The 19,556-nt window shown below is 31.3% G+C and overlaps 1 protein-coding gene across 5 annotated transcripts in view; it reads left to right on the forward strand.

Annotated features, from left to right (window-relative positions):
* The window catches only part of LOC111713936 (uncharacterized), an 18,380-nt gene extending 946 nt beyond the window's left edge, over positions 1-17,434 (forward strand). Inside the window, exons 1-15 of one of the 5 annotated variants that reach the window (XM_023488927.1) lie at positions 3,780-4,314; positions 5,023-5,078; positions 5,975-6,121; positions 7,455-7,524; positions 8,774-8,950; positions 9,104-9,209; positions 10,578-10,663; positions 11,459-11,540; positions 12,077-12,109; positions 13,620-13,711; positions 14,881-14,958; positions 15,433-15,507; positions 15,679-15,707; positions 16,482-16,566; positions 17,325-17,434. In XM_023488927.1, the coding sequence (XP_023344695.1) occupies positions 4,229-4,314; positions 5,023-5,078; positions 5,975-6,121; positions 7,455-7,524; positions 8,774-8,950; positions 9,104-9,209; positions 10,578-10,663; positions 11,459-11,540; positions 12,077-12,109; positions 13,620-13,711; positions 14,881-14,958; positions 15,433-15,507; positions 15,679-15,707; positions 16,482-16,566; positions 17,325-17,373 (1,251 nt within the window). In that variant the 5' untranslated portion in view covers positions 3,780-4,228 and the 3' untranslated portion in view covers positions 17,374-17,434. Of the gene's footprint in view, positions 1-3,779; positions 4,315-5,022; positions 5,079-5,974; positions 6,122-7,454; positions 7,525-8,773; positions 8,951-9,103; positions 9,210-10,577; positions 10,664-11,458; positions 11,541-12,076; positions 12,110-13,619; positions 13,712-14,880; positions 14,959-15,432; positions 15,508-15,678; positions 15,708-16,481; positions 16,567-17,324 lie in introns of those variants that run through there. The other 4 variants (XM_023488928.1, XM_023488931.1, XM_023488929.1 and 1 more) reach the window with 4 other exon arrangements.
* The last annotated feature ends 2,122 nt before the right edge of the window (positions 17,435-19,556 follow it).

The raw sequence follows: 19,556 nt of genomic DNA on the forward strand, positions 1-19,556 counted from the left end.
TGTCTATTCTGAACCAATTGAAATAGTATGGCGGTAACATATATCGTTCTATCTAATCTCATTATCTAATTAGAGATATGATCCTTCAATCGGCGCTATCATTAAATGGAATTATTTACTTCTGCTGAAACTGTTGTGTGTAATAAACTGTAACCTAACATTGAATATAAAACTGTGCAAACGGAGATTTTCTTTCACTTTTTACTTCGCTCCAGTTGGAAACTATAAAATTGTTATTTTTAGATTTAAGCCTAAAATTAGACTCATTGATACTGAAATTGTATGTAGATTTAAAAAAATGGTTTCAATCTTGAAAATCCGATTATAAGGAACTCTGTATACCCTTATACAAAATTGTGCAAACAGAAATTATCTTATTTTTTACCAAATTACTCACTCCAGTTGGAAACTTCAGGAGCCTATAAAATTTTTATTTTTAGATCTAAAAGCCTTATTAAATCTGGATTGTACGTAGATTTTAAAAATGGTCTCAATCTTGAAAATCCGATTACAAACGAGTCTGTAGATCCTTATTCGCCGTTTTTTAAGACACCTTGTATATGTTTATACTTCGCTTGTCTGTCCGTGTCTATCCAATAAGCGTCAAAACGACTGAACCGATCAAGCTCAAAGTTTTTGTTGGACCTCACATGACCCTAGGGAAGGTTTATGGATAATCGAATTTGCCACTAACTAAATTCGATTTTTGAGAATTTAAAAAATCCACGAAATTTTTTATAAAATCCACAAAATTTTTGTTTTGCAATATTTACAAAGAGAAAATGTTTACAATTGCATAGAATAAATGCCTAGTTATTAATACTTAAATTAAGGATGCCGTTGTAAATTTGACATGTAATGAACTGTCTCTGGTTCTCTGACATTACATGGACAGTGTTGTTAATTTACTTTTACGCCAGCTTACGAAAATATACGAATATAATTAAATTAAGTGGTATTTTAGTAAAGTTTCTGTTACTAGGTTTCCAGGGCGCATCTTCGATTTACACTTTTAACTGTTGTTTTTAAATCTAAAGTTTTGTCAGGCAAAATTTAATTTCTGACTATCCACAATCCATCGGTCTCATAAAAAATGTGGGGGCTTATTAATTTTTATTCAAAATCCAAAAGTTTCTATATAAAGTTGGCTAAATTCTAAAAAGATAATTTATAAACTATTGACAACTTACGTGATCTTAAAGTTTCAAGAAAAAGTAATTATAAATTATATTTCTCGAACTAGAAATCACAACAAAACAAAACTTAAGGAACCCCTGGAACTTTCTAAAACATATATTTGGAAGTTTTCAGAAGAAACTTTTCGCAAAATTAGTTGAACTCAACTGTCATTCCCAGTTTCTAATTGCACATACACAAGTACAAATCTGAAACATTGAAATAGTTTGTTTTTTAGTGCAGACTTTATCACTAAAAACTAAACAAATCTACTAAAATGAAAACCTAATTCTTTGTTAACAACTTTTCTATTAAATTCCTATTCCGTTCTTGTCTTTATAGTTCAGATAGAAGATAAGACAGTTAAGTGAACCCGAGGCTATAGAAGCTTAGCCCCCTGGATTAGTGAAATCTATGCATAGCGTCCAGGGGGTTTTCAGGCCCCAACATATAAAAAGCCCCCCTGGAAAGGAAAAAAATAAGCCTTGAAACGAAGTGAACGAGGCGATAGGTAAACTTTTGATTTTTCTGTCTAAAAAAACTAACCATTTACCTAAAATTTTGTGAAATAATACAATTAAATTACAGTTTAAAATCAATCTTTTTCATTGCTTTTATATATCATTGAACCGTCATAAACACAGCACTTTAAATGAACAATAATTTTTAGAAACAAATTATTTTTTATTTACATGCTATAAATTTTAAAAAATCTAGTTTAAGATTTGCAAAATAAAACAGGGCAGATATTGTTAAATAATTGTTAAATAAAGGTGCACTTTGCTAGCATTTATGTATTGAACCTCGTTCTTTGTTTTTAAAAATATTTTAAAAATTTTTCCTATTCGAATTGTTTGTTTAATGGGATTGCAGTCGGCGTAATTTCAAGTGACCCTTTAGTTTAAAACAGTTCGGCCTTTTATCTTTTGTTTGAGAAAATTTTATGGAAATATTCAGTTTTTTTAACCAAGAATTCTAAACTGCAGTTTCTTAATGAAAATTAGTACCAACTATTTCACTGTGAGTAACTTTATTTCTCATTCTCAATTCTTCAAATTCTAAAAATCGTAAAAAAAGAGTATCAATTTAAACCATTGAGTTCAAAACATAGAAATCTTGCTCTAATTCTAATTTGAAATATTAAAATTAATAAAAAGATAAATCTGTCTTCAATTACAACCATAGCTGGGGAATCATTCCCTATGCATGATAACTTTCCTATTTCTTGTATAAGTAGGTTAGGGTAGGAAGATATTTAGCTGACTAGTAAATATATATAATTAGAAATATTGCTGACATGATAAATTCAAGGGAATCTTGTAGAGTATGAGTGGATAGGTAGTCAATTTCACAAAATAAGGACAAAACTATAATTCACAGTATATAATTCTAAATTCTACTTTTTAAGAAGATAATTAAAATAACAGTATGACTGCATAGCAATGAACATATTTTAATCCCTATATCTTTGCAACCTGAGGTTTAGGTTACTTCATCTAGCAGTATTTAAAGTTCTTGCCAAAGATATAAGAGTTTGGGAAATTGAACCGAACCGAACTAAATAGAAAATAGAAAAGTTTTTAATCTTTGTAAACTTTTCAATCTTAAGTTTTCCGTATCTTTAAATCATTAAAATACAAACAGGAAACAGAAACTAGAGGAAATCATTCTGAAAATATATTTAAACAGCACAGGAGATTCTTTAAAGGGAGTGTTCGCGAAAAATGAAAGGGGGTATAGGCTTAATGCGATAAAAAAGCGCTTTTGATCGCTACTAATCTTACTTCTATCTGCAGCTGCGTCTTTAAGGAGAAAATTGTGTATGTAAGCAATTGTACTATTTTAGTATTGTATGTAAGTGTAGGCAATGCACATGTATGCGTAAATGCAAAATGTAACACGATAGATGCATAGACCTACAAAGTATATTTCTCGGAGAGATGAAAGAGATGAAACTAATGTAATTGTTACATTGCCCTCCCCCCCTTGAGTACGTTGGGATGAGTGGTTTATCCCTCAGATTAGACAATTGAGCTCGTTTTCCGTGAAACGAAAAAAAAAGGTTTAGTGGGATAAAGAAACCCCTAATGCATGTGAGTTGGATAACCGGAAAAACTGAAGACTACAGGGCACGGGCAACAGCTCAAACCGAAGACGGCACGGGCAATCGCAAAAACGTGTGCCTGATTGGCACAGGTAACGCCGTGGGGGTACTTCTGCTAGATTTATATAATGTTTAAGGACCATATGTTATAGACTGAAAACCCATCTACCTTAACTGTTGAAATCAAGATTTGAAGGAAACTAACTGTTTGGGTATTCACACCAATGGGAGGGAGGGGAGGAACGTAAACCCCCCCACCCCTGTTGGGAATGGGTCTAGTAAGGGTGCAACAATGGTAAAAAATGGTGCAGTACACTAATAGACAGCTATGGAAACCATATTAATTCTCATGTTCATTATCATCTCATCCTTTTGGCCTTCAAGCTGCAATTATCCATTTTATATCTTTCCCTCTCTGATCTCCCCCCCCCCCCCCCCCCCCCCCCAGCTGCTTTCTTGCTGAGCTATGATCTGGTCAGCGGTCGGTCNTAAGAGAACCGGTGTAGAATGTATGTAAAATCTTGTAAAATCAGCTTCTTCTATAATATATGCACGAAATAAGGCAGTTTTGTATAATATATGTCATTAAACAACCCAGCCAACGTCTCCATGCTTCAATGACTTACATTCTTGATTTAATGTGTGTCTGCGAATAACGGTGTAAGTTTGCTCGTGTAAAAGTGAAAATATTAAAAGGTTCCAATGCACTACTGTTACCTGTCAAAATAAGTATAGTCGCACTCGTACACTGTGCACACGCACAGTCCAATTTCCAGTAGCGCGCGGGGATACAGACGGGAGGAAAAATTTATAAGAATAGTTAAAATCTTTGTAAAACTTGATTATTTGCTGATCTCTGTCAAAAACATACAATTTGTGACTTGTGCGGTTAGAAAGGGATAAAAATACACAACATTATTAATATCGGCAAAAATGACGAAAGTGTGAATGATATATAAAATGGGATGGGCTCCTACAAAACCTCAGATTTGGGGGAGAAAAAGCATATTTTTGCACACTCTTGTATGCATAAGGTAAGTCGTCTTTACTGAAAAAGGGACTGTTTACGTAGTTTCAAGGGACCCTCCAATCGCAAAGTGGAATGTCCGATTTTTCTTTAAACTTTTGAAAAATAACATTTTCATTCGAATTTTAAAGATGTTTAAAGGATTGATGGAAACAGTTGTGAATTGGGAATGCCACTGATCAAACGAAAGGTCAATTTATATATCGCCTACAGTCCCTTTAAATGCTTTTTGTTTATAGTACCTTTAAATGCTTTTTGTTTACAGTCCCTTTAAATGTTTACAGTTCCTTTAAATGTTTACAGTTCCTTTAAATGTTTACAGTTCCTTTAAATGTTTACAGTCCCTTTAAATGTTTACCAAAATATTCTCAAACAATACCAAACAAAAATATTCTCAACCAACACTAAACAAAAATATTCTCAAACAATACCAAACAAAAATATTCTCAAACAACACCAAACAAAAATATTCTCAAACAATACCAAACAAAAATATTCTCAAACAACACCAAACAAAAATATTCTCAAACAACACCAAACAAAAATATTCTCAACCAACACCAAACAAAAATATTCTCAAACAACACTAAACAAAAATATTCTCAAACAACACTAAACAAAAATATTCTCAAACAACACCAAACAAAAATATTCTCAAACAACACCAAACAAAACTAAACTGCATCAGATTCTTATTAAATTTATTTCTTTTTAGTTTCACTGTATTTTGTTTGTACAGTGTTCAAGAACTGGCTGTAGAGAAAATAGAAGGTAAACTTTCTTAATTAGATTTATTAGATTTTCAATTGAAGATTTTTCTTTCGATGAGTTCGACTTTAAAAAAATCCCAGATACTTTCTTAAATATGTTCACAGAAAAAATTAGATGATTTTTTAATAAGTAAGTCTATACCTATTGCAACTTACAATCAAGCATATTATTTAAAATTGTACATATAATAGATTTGAGTTTTAGAAATTTAGCTCATTAAAGAAATCCTTTAGAATACCATAACAAAGTTGCTTCTTGGTAGAGATATATACAATGAACTTTCGTCAACAATGTTTCCAGAATATATTAATGTATAATTAAGTCAAAATTTTGACAATTTAGATCTTTTAAATCTATTGTTCTAATTTTTTGTTAACGTTTGATAGAAAACATTTGTTTTGTTAACGTTCACCAAAACAAAATTTAAAAAAATGCTTTTAGCACAGATTATCTACAGTGTGAACCAGCAAACTGTGGATATAGGAATACTCCATTGCAACAATACGCATCTATGCTGATGTAACAAAATAAATAATAAAAATAATTTGTTTTTTTTCTAAGGAATGTCATTTACGCCCAAGGGTTTATCATTGAATCCCTCGGGGGTTTAAATTTACATTGATTCTAATTTGTCTGAGAGTAAAGGATACATTTATGATGATGTAACAAAATAAATAGGTACCACAAAAAATTACTTATTGAGTAAAATGGGACTGTTTAAACTCCATAATACGATGTCTCATGTTTATTAGACAATTTGAAGTCAACGACTAGAGTCTAAATGTCGTCTTAACATTCCAAAGTTTTCTGGTTCTCACTGTAAGTGTCCCTTTTATATAAATTATCATATCTATATTACATAATTAAAATGTCGTCATGGTTTTGAATATATTTAGAAAACTTGAAATTAGGATATCGACGGCCCCCGCCAATCCAACCATATCTATATCATGAAGAATATAACTCTATACCAGATCAAAAGGAGGAAAAAATGTTGGAAAAAGAACAAACTTCTCACACCAGAAATGTGTGGATCACAATGGGTAATATTTTAATTCGCACGCCCTGCATATCACTGTATACACGTTTAACTGAAGTAAATTACAAGTCACGTTTAACTGAAGTAAATTACAAGTCATAAATTACAAGTCACGTTTAACTGAAGTAAATTACAAGTCAAGTTTAACTGAAGTAAATTACAAGTCACGTTTAACTGAAGTAAATTACAAGTCACGTTTAACTGAAGTAAATTACAAGTCAAGTTTAACTGAAGTAAATTACAAGTCACGTTTAACTGAAGTAGATTAAAAGTCACGTTTAACTGAAGTAAATTACAAGTCAAGTTTAACTGAAGTAAATTACAAGTCACGTTTAACTGAAGTAGATTACAAGTCAGATTCAAATCTATAAAGTTTTCAGTCATAACTTCTACTAACAAAAGACGATTAGGAAAAACTTTTTTTATTTTACAGGCGCTAATCTTAAATTAATGCATATGATCAAGACTAGAGGAGCTACCTACGATGTAACAACCCGAATCTAATCGTTTCAAGTTTTAAAAAGATATGATTTAGTGTTTAAAAACACACAATTTTTCATCTCCTGGTTTTCCACCAGGAAGGAAACTGTTTTACCCAATTTTCTTTTTTTTTTACAATTTACAGCATTATCAGAAAGATATTAAAATAGTCCATAAAATTCATTATGCAATTATGCTTTACTTCATGTCACATTTTGTAACTGCTTAATTTTAAGAGACATTCGTTTGCATGTACAGTACACCTAGCCAGCATCAAAGAAATGATTTTTCGTCACAAACTCAAATTTTCTAATTCCTATATCTTTTCAACATGATGCTGAAAACCTACAGTGAAACCCTTAATAACGAATACATCGAACGAATTCATCAAATGTCGTATTCTTCACTTTCTGATAATGGAATGTTGCAGATATTTAGTTTTTTATTTAAATGATTATATGGAACTCTTTAAAACTGTTCCCGCATATTCATGGCTTTTTATTTATTTTCGCAAATACTGACGATATTTGAAAAATTCTTCTGATGTATTCGTTATTATTATGTATGATATTTCAAACTTCGATAAATAGATCAAGCAGAATTCATAGTTTGAAATATCTAAAGTCTACAATATTGGGTTGCAAGTCACTTTTACAGAAAAAAATTAGATATGACAATACTCAATTTTTAAAGTCAAAACATGGATATCTCATGCATTCTTCCAATGGTACTGTTGTGAATCGGACATGGCACTCTATAAATGAAGGTTCACTTGAAACTTCGTGTACAATCCCTTTAAAAGGAATGGCTAGAGAGTGTAAAATGTTTACGTGTAAACTAATTGAGTTTATAACAAGGTTTATGTTGGGGAGAAAATGCTAAAGTTCACGGGAAGCAAAACTTTCCATACACAGAAGCAGCCGCCAGGTAAACTTAGAAATGTAAAAATCCGGGAAATATTTTCCACCCACTAAACTAAAGTAAAGGAACTGAGTCTTTGCAACAAACTCTGATTTTCTAATCCTTATATTGTCCCAACCAAATGTTGGAGACCTTAGATATTTCAAACTATGAATTCTGTTAGCTCAACTGATCTAAGTTTGAAATATCAAATGTTTACAACATCAGGTCACTAAGATATTGGAATTCGAAAATTTAAGTTTGTGGCAAAAACTCAATTCCTTTAATGTAAAATTGAAATTCTATATATTTTCAACCTTAACTTCTCTAATCAAAGGCATATGGTGAAACACAAAAATGAGTTCAATTTATAACATATGACTGGATAGTATCAACGCTAACCTATTCAAGGTGTTATATATCATTGACTAATATCCAAAAAAAGTGTGATGGTCTAATTAATTGCTTTATGAACAGGCTCAAAACAAGGCTGAACTTCAAAATGACTTATCTATTTAAGATTTCTGTCAACTGAAAAACTTATTTAAACATTACAAAGAAAAATCAAGTTTTTAACCAACCACACAAAACTTAATTCATAAAAGTTTTTAAAGGTAACAGCTTGAAACCTCTGTCTAAGTAACAAAGAGAATAATTTCACCGTTTTTATTATTGCACTGTTTTAAATACACTTACTCATCGATCGTAGTACCAGTCAGATGAAAGCATTCACAATCTCACCAGACCTGCTCAATTCCGGTTTTGGAGCGTCTGGTGCTACTCTGCATAGCACTGGTATGAATGTGCATGCTCTCAACTGACTGGTGCTACTCTGCATAGCACTGGTATGAATGTGCATCCTCTCATCTGTCTGGTGCTACTCTGCAGAGCACTGGTATGAATGTGCATGCTCTCATCTGACTGGTGTTACTCAGCATAGCACTGGTGGGAGTGTGCATCCTCTCATCTGACTGGTGCTACTCTGCAGAGCACTGGTATGAATGTGCATACTTTCATCTGACTGTTGCTATAATGAGTAAGTGTATTTAAAACAGGTGGATTGTTGAATATTACTGCTTATACATCAACATTGAAACCATAATTGAAAATAAAAAAGAATCAGTTAGAAAACATTTGCATTTTCATTCTTCTTTGATCATAAAAGGTTTAAAAGATTACCTTGTGACTCTATTGTCGGTAATTTGAAATCACTTTTCCACACCCTTTCATGGAGTTATAACTATAGAAAATAAATAATACATTTATATAAATCTAGATCAATACCGCTCTGGCATAAACTGACAGAAGGACAAGTAATCCTTCAGATAGTTTACTCTGGTAACAGGACGGATAGTCTAGAGAAATACAGGACAAGGATACAGGACGCTGGAGCTAGAGTTATACTTTCTAAAACACAGGACCTGTCCTGCGTCCTTACAGCACAACTTATTCGGTATATTATTATATTACAATAATAATAATAATAATAATAATAATAATAATAATAATAATAATAGTAATAATAATAATAATAATAGTAATAATATTAATAATAAGAAGAAAAATAATAATAATAATAAAACAACGATGATGAAGATTTTTATAGGCTCTTAGCATTCGACTTAGAGTTTGTAGCTCGTGATGATATTATTATAACAGCTGATGTTGATGCATTCATTATGACGGAAAAATTCCTTCTTCCTTTATCATTAGTAAGTATTAGTAACTTTATTAAAGGGACTGTTTTTGTAATTTAAAGTGACTCTCATGTATAAAGGAACATTTTAAACCTTTATTTGCAGGAGAAACCGTCGTTTTAATATCTTGCATGACAAGTGAATTATTCTGAAAACATAACTCCTTTGTTTATATAAGCAAAAGTCCGCAAGTAATGTTTATAAAGTAACAACATATAATCAGTAATAATCAAATTCAGAAAGAGAAACATTGATAGCTCTTTCAACCTTGATAAGACAAAGCTTGTTAGGGTACCGTTGTAAATCGGACATGCCACTTTACATTTTGATGGTCACTTAAAATTTTGTCTTCTGTCCCTTTAAGTTCTCTAAGTCCTGAAGTGCCTAAAATGGACTAAAATTGCGTTATAATCATAGTCATTATTGATTTGTTATAAGAGGAAGATGAATACATGAAAATTAGTTTATTAAATCTTGTCAGAACTAACCCCATTTTTATTTTCCAATATAACATAGACCTACAACCATGAGCTCTACCATCTAGTAAAAGATAAATATTTAGCATCTAGTAAAAGATACATATTTAACATCTAGTAAAAGATACATATTTAACATCTAGTAAAAGATATATATTTAACATCCAGTAAAAGATATATATTTAACATCTAGTAAAGATAAATATTTAACATCTAGTAAAAGATAAATATTTAACATCTAGTAAAAGATATATATGTAACATCTAGTAAGAGATAAATATTTAACATCTAGTAAAAATGAATATTTAAAATCTAGTAAAAGATACATATTTAACATCTAGTAAAAGATATACATTTAACATCTAGTAAAAGATGCACCTTTAACATCTAGTAAAAGATATATATTTAGCATCTAGAAAAAGATACATATTTAACATCTAGTAAAAGATACATATTTAGTTATAGTAAAAGATATTTAACATCTAGTAAAGTTACATATTTAACAAAAACATCTAGTAAAAGATACATATTTAACATCTAGTAAAAGATAAATATTTAACATCTAGTGAAAGATACATATTTAACCTAGTTAAAGATACATATTTAATAACCTAGTTAAAGATACAAAATTAACATCTAGTAAAAGATACATATTTAACATCTAGTACAAGATACATATTTAACATCTAGTAAAAGATACATATTTAACATCTAGTAAAAGATACATTTTTAACAACTAGTGAAAGATACATTTTTAACAATGTCCGATTATTATTGAGATATGTCGCGCCGAGCCTTTGCCAATTGAACTATATTTGTTGATATACAAATGTATAAGCTGAAAAGAGCTGATAACATTTGCGAAAATGTTAGTTTACAGTAAAATAAAATTTTCATTGTTTTCTAGGCAGAGAAAAATATTTGGATTTGGAGATACGAACTTACATACAACACAGGATACACCTTCATGATGCCGTTTATTGGAGCTTATAGGTAAATATTTGGATTTGGAGATACGAGCTTACATACAACACAGGATACACCTTCATGATGACGTTTATTGGAGCTTATAGGTAAATATTTGGATTTGGAGATACGAGCTCACATACAACACAGGATACACCTTCATGATGCCGTTTATTGGGGCTTATAGGTAAATATTTGGATTTGGAGATACGAGCATGCATACAACACCGGATACACCTTCATGATGCCGTTTATTGGAGCTTATAGGTAAATATTTGGATTTGGAGATACGAGCTCACATACAACACAGGATACACCTTCATGATGCCGTTTATTGGAGCTTATAGGTAAATATTTGGATTTGGAGATGCAAGCTTACATACAACACAGGATACACCTTCATGATGCCGTTTATTGGAGCTTATAGGTAAATATTTGGATTTGGAGATGCGAGCATGCATACAACACCGGATACACCTTCATGATGCCGTTTATTGCAGCTTATAGGTAAATATTTGGATATAATGCTTTCAATTTTTCAAAGAAAAGTTTTAATTTCTATAAGAAAAAATGTTCACACCTGTAATAAAGTCGGATGAAAAGAAGATATTTTCTTGTATGTATAGATAAGAAAAATTATTCAAAATATGAACTTTGAGCTTAATGTTTTTAAAGAGAATTAAAGTGTATAGTAAAGATATAATTGCAAGGGTTTACTTACTTATAAGTTATAATTACGTCTACACTCTAGTGTTAAGTGATTTTCAGTTATAAGGGGGGGGGGGGGGGGTTGAATAGTTAAAAAAAAAATCCTTGTTTCAGTAAAATTTGGAGAGAAATGCTGTGGTACAACGGTAGTTTGTCTGATATGGTGAAACATTATTCTAGTCTGCTTAACTTCAAGGGATTTCATTTCTTTGAATATTAATTGTAATTTTTATCATTATTTTTAATTAAATCATTCATTCCACGACTTAGCATTCACGCGACTTAGATCCTGATGTACCTTACACTATGCTCTATCTCTGGTTTTAAGTGAAGTTTCCAATATGTTCAAAATTTACGCAGCAACAAGCATACATTAAAGAATTTAGTTTTTAATACAAAGACTAATTTTTTAATTCCAATATCTTTGCAGCCCAATGTACCAAACTATAACAATTGCTATACATTCCGTTAGATCAAAAACACGATCGGGTTGCAAATATATACGGATCAAAAAATTTTTAGTTTGTGGCAAACACTCATTTCCTTTCCATATTTAATCTACAAACTACAAGTTCCCTTAATGTTTCTGTTCAGACACGAGTAGACACTTTTTTTGACTGAGATTACATTCAAAAAATGATTTAGTAAGTGAAAATATTTATAGCCATAGTTCTATATAAAAAGATTGAAGACGACTTTTTCAAATTTAAGTTTGAATGAAATGTGTTCCAGGATGATTACACATGGGATGTTGATCAGCATATTGTAAGTAAAAGAATATGACCCTGTAGTGAAAAGAGTTACCCACAAAGAATGAAACTTCAGAGACGACTGTACGGAATTTAATCATGCTTTTTTCTCAAAATTCATTGAACCTTGCAGTTGTACACTTGGTTTTATCTTGTCAGTTCAATTTTTATTCCTATTAAAAACATGATAAATTTCAAATGTCCATATATAACCTCATAGCCCCCTAAGTCGTCATTAAAATCTCATCCTCATTGGATAACCCTGTTCTCTGTACATCAACAATAAAAACAATAACTACCTCACCCCCTTTGGTATCAAATGGTTAGATAATGCACAATGTACAAAATACCAATTGAAAATAACCATTGATAAAATATATTTCATTTGAATGAAAAGTTGTTCCCCAACGCCCAAAATATTTTGAATTATAAATGTGGCCTACTACAGTGAAACCCTTAATAACGAATACATCGGAAGAATTTATCAAATGTCGTCTTGACAATTTTTCAATGAGTTTTATACTATATTACGTTAATTTCAGTATTTGCGAAAATAAATAAATAGCCCATGAGTATGCGGGAACAGTTTTAAATAGTTCCATATAGTCATTTAATTAAAAAAACTAAATATCTGCAACATTCCATTATCAGAAAGTGAAGAATACGACATTTGATGAATTTTTTCGATGTATTCGTTAGTAAGGGTTTCACTGTAGAACAATTTTTTTATTTTCGTCTAAATTTTATACATCCACTTTATTTTGACCCTTTTTAGATATTAAGCCTGATATATCATTAAATCTAATTGTTCCAAAAAATAAGTGGCAAATATTAGCTTCATCACCCCACCCCCTCGTAGATAACTGTTTAAACTGATAAATTGATTTAAATTTCAACGTTTAACACAAACTTGATATTTTATTGATTAACAAGATCGATGAAACGATGATTATTCTCCTCAGACTCTATGTTTTAATACTATTACTAACATCCAGTGTTGTAAAGCTTTAATATTTAAAACTGAAAATTCTGCTAGATCAAATAGTTATCAGAGAAAATAAGAATATTTGATTTATTATTGAAGGTTCAGGAACCAAATTTAATAAATAGCAAGAAATATTTGAACCGCGAAAACTAGTTTGAACCACTTCTCTTCAGCTTTACCCTGCGTAGAAAAAAAGTGATTTAATTTAGTCTAAGCGTTTAATATGTAGTTTACTATTCATAAAATCTGGTCCTAGTTCCGTTTTTGGGCTCTTGATTTAAATTATCGCCTATGCTACAGTGGTAGGCGATTATATCAATACAATGAAGACGAATTTTGATTTTTATTTTATACCAAGCTGTTAAATAGCATTGACACACATAAACATAGAAGATAACCTGTTAATAAAAGCTCCTCTTTGATATTTAAACTTTTGATTCTCAAAAGCTTGTTGGCAATCAAAACTTAAATAAAAAGTCGTCTTCATCGATTTTATATTTTCGCTAACCATATTCAAAAAAAATATGATATCTGTGTATAGGTGAGCAGATCTATCCTAGAGTCTGGATTCTGCTCCGTACCGTCGTCTAACAGCCTCTGGTCTGAAGTTAACCTAGAACCTAAACCAGAAAGGTGAAAAAATTCAACCTTGTTAACAGGGAAAAGATTTAAATTTCTGAATTTTAGTGAAAATAAATGGATTTCTCATTGCAAATTATAATGTTCTAATCCTGTATCTTTATCTTTAACTATGTCTTCTGGATCTATTAGAATTCAAAGTTTAAAATATTGAAGGTCTAAATCATCAGGTTGCAGAAATATAAGATTGCAAAAGTTGAGTACATGTGCCAGGCGAGAAATCGGTTCCTTCCCCCTGATGATCTCTCTCTTTGTTTTTTATTACTAAAAAATTTCCGTTTTTTTTTTTCCTGGGAATTTCTTTTCGACATTATTATGAGTGATTTTACTTGGCTCAATATATCTAATTTGAAATTTACTTTATCTCATTTTTTCTCATTTTATGAACTGAAATAATATTCCCCCATCTCACATTACACATTTGATTTGAGTAAATATGTAATAAGCAACTTAATAATAAAGGTGATTTTTCTTTTAAAAAATTTAGAAAATAAGTTTAGCCCAAGAAACCATGTCAAATGCTTTACTTAGGTCCATTGAACAGGCAAATATAGGCCTGCCTAGTCTATTATGATGATCTATTACAGTGTGTATCGCCCAAGTACATATAGATGTGCTAGGTTTAGCTTGAAACCTTAACTGTAGCTCATCTGTTGGAAGTGTACCCCTTCGAGAATAATGATAAGCCAATCAAACCACTTAAATAATAAGCTACACCAATATGCAATGGCTCTGTAGATATCACTTGATGCAATATCTCCTAGATTGTCCTTAACAATAGGTACTATAGTACAAAGAAGCAGAAATGCAGGAATTGTACTGGTACGCAGAAACTATTTAATTAGTATCGTAACATGTTTTATGAGATCATCACACGAATTTTATGGACAATCCGAATTAAAAGAGAAAGTTGGATCACTTTACCCTGATTTTAATTTAGTTAGAGGTTCAAACAAAGTTTTCTCGTTGATTCTATCCAGCTCCTCCGGTAGACTAGGATCTACCTGGAGAGCAATGGATTTCTGAACCCGAGCAAACTCCTATCCTAAATCATGTTTCTGATAAAGTTCACTATAGTGATAGTACAAATAATTAATGATGTAAATGTTAAACAATTTTTTTTTATTTGTAAAATTGTTGCATCATCCCTCATACTTTTCTAGAGATGATAACTGTTGGCATGGCTCGGGTATCTGGGAAGATTGCAATAATAAACTTTGGACCAGAAATGCAATGATTAGGTAAGACACTTGTTGAGCTCAACTATACGTAACTAGCTCAACTACCTCATTTATTCCTACCACATGAAATTATTACTTTTTGAAGATTGTGATTTGTGATGAAGTATACCATATGGGAATTGAGTTGTTGCCACAAACTCTGATTTTTCAATCCCTCTATCAGGTTGCAATCCCTCTATCAGGTTTCAATCCCTCTATCAGGTTTCAATCCCTCTATCAGGTTTCAATCCCTCTATCAGGTTTCAATCCCTCTATCAGGTTTCAATCCCTCTATCCGGTTGGAAAGGTATAAAAAAGATCATTTGATTTTGTGGCAAACAAATAAATTCCTTTATTCTAGGATTCTTGTCTAATCTAATTTTAAGAATGGTGTATTTTAAGAGAGAACAAATATTTAGGTGAAAGGTTTATTGTGAAATCACAAACAAAACACAAAACGTGGATAAACTTTGAAAAAGTGTTTTCATTGTTCAGGTTTCAAGGAAAGGGGTGCAAATGGTGGCACTTCTATCCGGAGGAGGGTGTAAATGAGCTCGAGCAAAAGTTCAGGTAATCGCCAACCAAAGTAGTCTTTGCCACACAATGTGGTAAACCTTAGATACTTAATCTAAGTTTGAAACATCAAAAGTTGCAAATATTTTAGAATTAGAGAGTTTGAGTTTGTGGCAAAGACTTAATTCAATGTTAAGGTTTTGATTTATTATTTTCTTATTTTTTCAGAGAGATCATGTCTAGTCCTGGGGATACAGGTATCAACTAAATAAACTTAAAGGGACTGTTCGCGTAATTTCAAGTGATTTAAAGGGACTGTTCGCGAAATTTCAAGTGATTTAAAGGGACTGTTAGCGTAATTTCAAGTGGTCTAAAGGGACTGTCAGCGTAATTTCAAGTCATTTGAAGGGACTGTTAGCGTAATTTTAAGTGATTTAAAGGGGCTGTTAGCGTAATTTCAAGTAGTTTGCTGGGGATACAGGTATCAACTAAATAAACTTAAAGGGACTGTTCGCGTAATTTCAAGTGGTTTAAAGGGACTGTTAGCGTAATTTCAAGTGATTTAAAGGGACTGTCAGCGTAATTTTAAGTGATTTAAAGGGGCTGTTAGCGTAATTTCAAGTTATTTAAGGGACTGTTAGCGTAATTTCAAGTGACCTCAATGCAAAGACGGCAATGCGCTTGAAACCTTAATCTAGTAAAAATATGGCAGATTCCGACTCTACAATTGGGTTTATTTCTGTAAGTTTTTCCTTCGCTTCTAATAGACAAGACATGAGCAAATCACTTTCGTAGAGAACCTGGAATAATACTCTGTTTAAAGAAACAAAACCATGATATCTCATTAATACTTGATCAGACAAAGCTTTTAAAGGTAAATCGGACATTGCCATCTTTGCATGGAGGGTTACTTGAAATTACGCTTACAGTCCTTAAATATATTTTTATTTATTCAGAGATAACACAAAGAAATTATTGACTCTGACAGGATATGTAAAAAAGTGAGAAAATAATCTATTTTCTAATTTAAGGTTTAGTCTCTACATTGCTGAAAGGAGCGCATCATTTAAAGAAGACCTACATGGACCCGTATATGTCAGTTGAAAATATACCAAGGTAACGACTAATCAAATAATTTATATTTTAAACAAAGATATTTTTTTATTTTTTCTCTTGAACCTACAGAATCTTTCAGCAAATGTTGCACATTGATTTTTTAAATTTACGTTCCTTTTGAAAGAAATCTTTTGGGGCCATTTTAAGGTTCTATTCCCTCAGAAAACTATTTGTTAAAACCTCTCCATCCTTGAAGTTTTCCATGGGGTTGGAAGCTTAATTTAAAGTTTTTCCTTTTTTTCTGTTTTTCAATTTTCTAAGGTTCAATTTCTTTTCTTTCAGTTTCTTGTATTGTTTGTTTTCAATTATACTTACTCACCTCAAACTCAATTTCTTTATTTCTATATCTTTGCAACTTCCGTTGTTAAACTTTGATAAATTTGGACTTTTTAATGAAAAGTATGAAATTTTACAAATTATCGATGATATTAGATTAAGGATTTGCCAAAAGTTAATCTTGTTGGTTAATTTTCTTTACCTCTTTAAAAAAAAAGCTAGTTCTTTTTTACAAAATTTAATTTTTAATTTAAGTAATAAAAAAGGCTTGTAGTTTAATCGTTTTAAATTTTTAAAGAAATTGAATACTTACCTAAACTCTAAGTTTTCCACTCACATTTGTTAAACCTGATGTCTTCGGCTTTAAAAATTTCAAATCAAATATGGAAAAGTTAAAAGTTTTGAAATATCAACCGTCAGGTTCTAAAGATATGCGTTTAATAAAACTGTTCAGTTCTTTTTTCTATTTTTTCTCCTTTTAGGGAAGATCCATCGGGAGAACTAAAAGTCTGGTCAGATCATAAAGACTGATGGATAAATTGTTTCAACTAAATCAACAAAAATAAATAAATCTATATTATATTTATATATATATATGTTGGGTATAGCCGGCCAAACGGCTGGACCGATTGGAGCTGAATTTTTTTGTGTAGACTCATGGGTGTCATAGGATAAATATAGTTTGACAAGCATTTTTTTTAAATTTTTTTTCCACGGGCAACGCCGGGCCTTTTTAGCTAGTACAATATAAAATTAATAATTTCCATTTAATTGCAATCAAAAATGCTACCTGATACTCTGTAAAATCAAGACAAGAAATAAACTTGACAATTATCAAATTCTCAATGGAAATAAGACAATAAACTTGAGCAGAACAAAACAGAGATAAGAGACATACAATACATCATGCACCTCTGCCCCTTTAGTAAAAGTAAATTCAACCTGTATGAAGCATAAAGTCTGACCGCGTCAACTTTGTAGCACCGGCTAGTCCTGTCCATAGAGCTAGGTACAGTACAAACTGGGACCGGAAAGGTTGACCCGGCTCGGAAATTTAAATGTACTACGGCTGCCATACGGCTGCCCGTAACATGATAACCATTGAATGCAAATGCGTTCCTGTCAAATAAACCAGGGGATAGGTCAAGTGACCCTCCATTCAATGTATATAATTTGAAATTATTTTTAACTATGGTTTCTCTACAAAAGTGGCTTGCGCATTTCTACTGAAGGAAAACATTTAGCAACTATCAAATAAAGATGTCAAGGGTAACGTTGTGAATCGGGCATTGTCATCTTTGCATGGTGGGTCACTTTAAATTACCCTTTAAACTTTATCCCCAACCAACACAAGTCTTATATCTTTCTCCTTGTCTGTCCGGTCTAAGTTTTCAACTAGAATAGAAAACTATAATTTTAATTAGATTTATTCTGAATGAATTTAGAAAGTATAATAATATGGCGTACACAGTTTACTGAGGTTCAGAACTTGATAAACTTTTGGGAGTATTTTTGAACATTTAAAATCCAAACTAAGATCATGTTAGAGATTAAATTTGAAATTGATCTTTAAGGGACTACAGCGTAATTTCAAGAGACGATCCAGTTTGATAGTGATATGTCCGATCCACAACGGTGCCACTTAAATCTCGTATTTAACAATCAGGAAATATCAAGGTTTATGGCTAGAAATTAATGATACATATACATGATTATCCACAGAGGATGAGACTTCCGAGCCGATTGTACGGAATTTGTTAAATACATTTTCTTGCATTCAGGGTTTCTTGTAGACCAAAACTAGCAAATGTCTGTGCTTAATTATTAATTAAACCATCAAAATACTTAATTGAATGAAGATTAAGCTTTAAATCGTCATATTTTTAGAGTTTTGGGTCGTCTTTACAGTCTCATCCTTTGTGAGTAAACCTGTATCTCATTCATCCTTAATACGATGAAGGCTTTAAGGGGTACCGTTGTGAATGGGAAATGCCACTTTATAAATGGGGAGTCACTTTAAATTGTGTCTACAGTTCTTTCAAAAGATGTTAAATACAAAAATCAAAATGCTCGGTATTGTGGTGGTTTTCTCCTTCTTTTTCTTTAACTCTTTCCTCTATTCTCTAAGCTGCAACGTGTACCAGGTTGAATGTTGGAAGTTTGTTTGGTAATGTCGTATTCATTTCTAGATTTACTTTGATTTTATTTAAAAGATTAGACACGAACATTTTTGTAAAATGAGAACCAAGAACTGGGGAATAAATGTCGTCTTAATAAATTTTCCTAAAAATTTTGCAGTGTTGCGTGAATATTTATTTTTAGGGCGCACTATAAGAATATTTTACCAAAACATTACAAAATCCGTAGCGACATTTTTAAAAAAAAGAGAAAAAATAAACTTATTTAAAATTTTCAATTTTGATAAAAAAGAGATTACATGAAAAAAAATTTAAAAATTTTTGAGGTGCATTGTTTTAAAAAAATAATTTTTAAAAATTAATAAGTAAATTTCCTGAAGTGTCCAAATCCGTCATTTTTATTCTTGTATCAATCAAGGTAACCTGGAATATCAAAATTTCGCTATTAGATTTTTAAAGGAGATGAACAGTTGCCACAAATTCTGATTTTCTAATCACCATATATATGTAAACCATAGATATTTTTAACATTGACATTGATATTGATCTACAACTTCAGGGTCTGTCCTAAAGAAC

The sequence above is a fragment of the Eurytemora carolleeae genome, unplaced genomic scaffold, assembly GCF_000591075.1.
Source record: "Eurytemora carolleeae unplaced genomic scaffold, Eaff_2.0 scaffold3, whole genome shotgun sequence".
NCBI classification, from domain to species: domain Eukaryota; kingdom Metazoa; phylum Arthropoda; class Copepoda; order Calanoida; family Temoridae; genus Eurytemora; species Eurytemora carolleeae.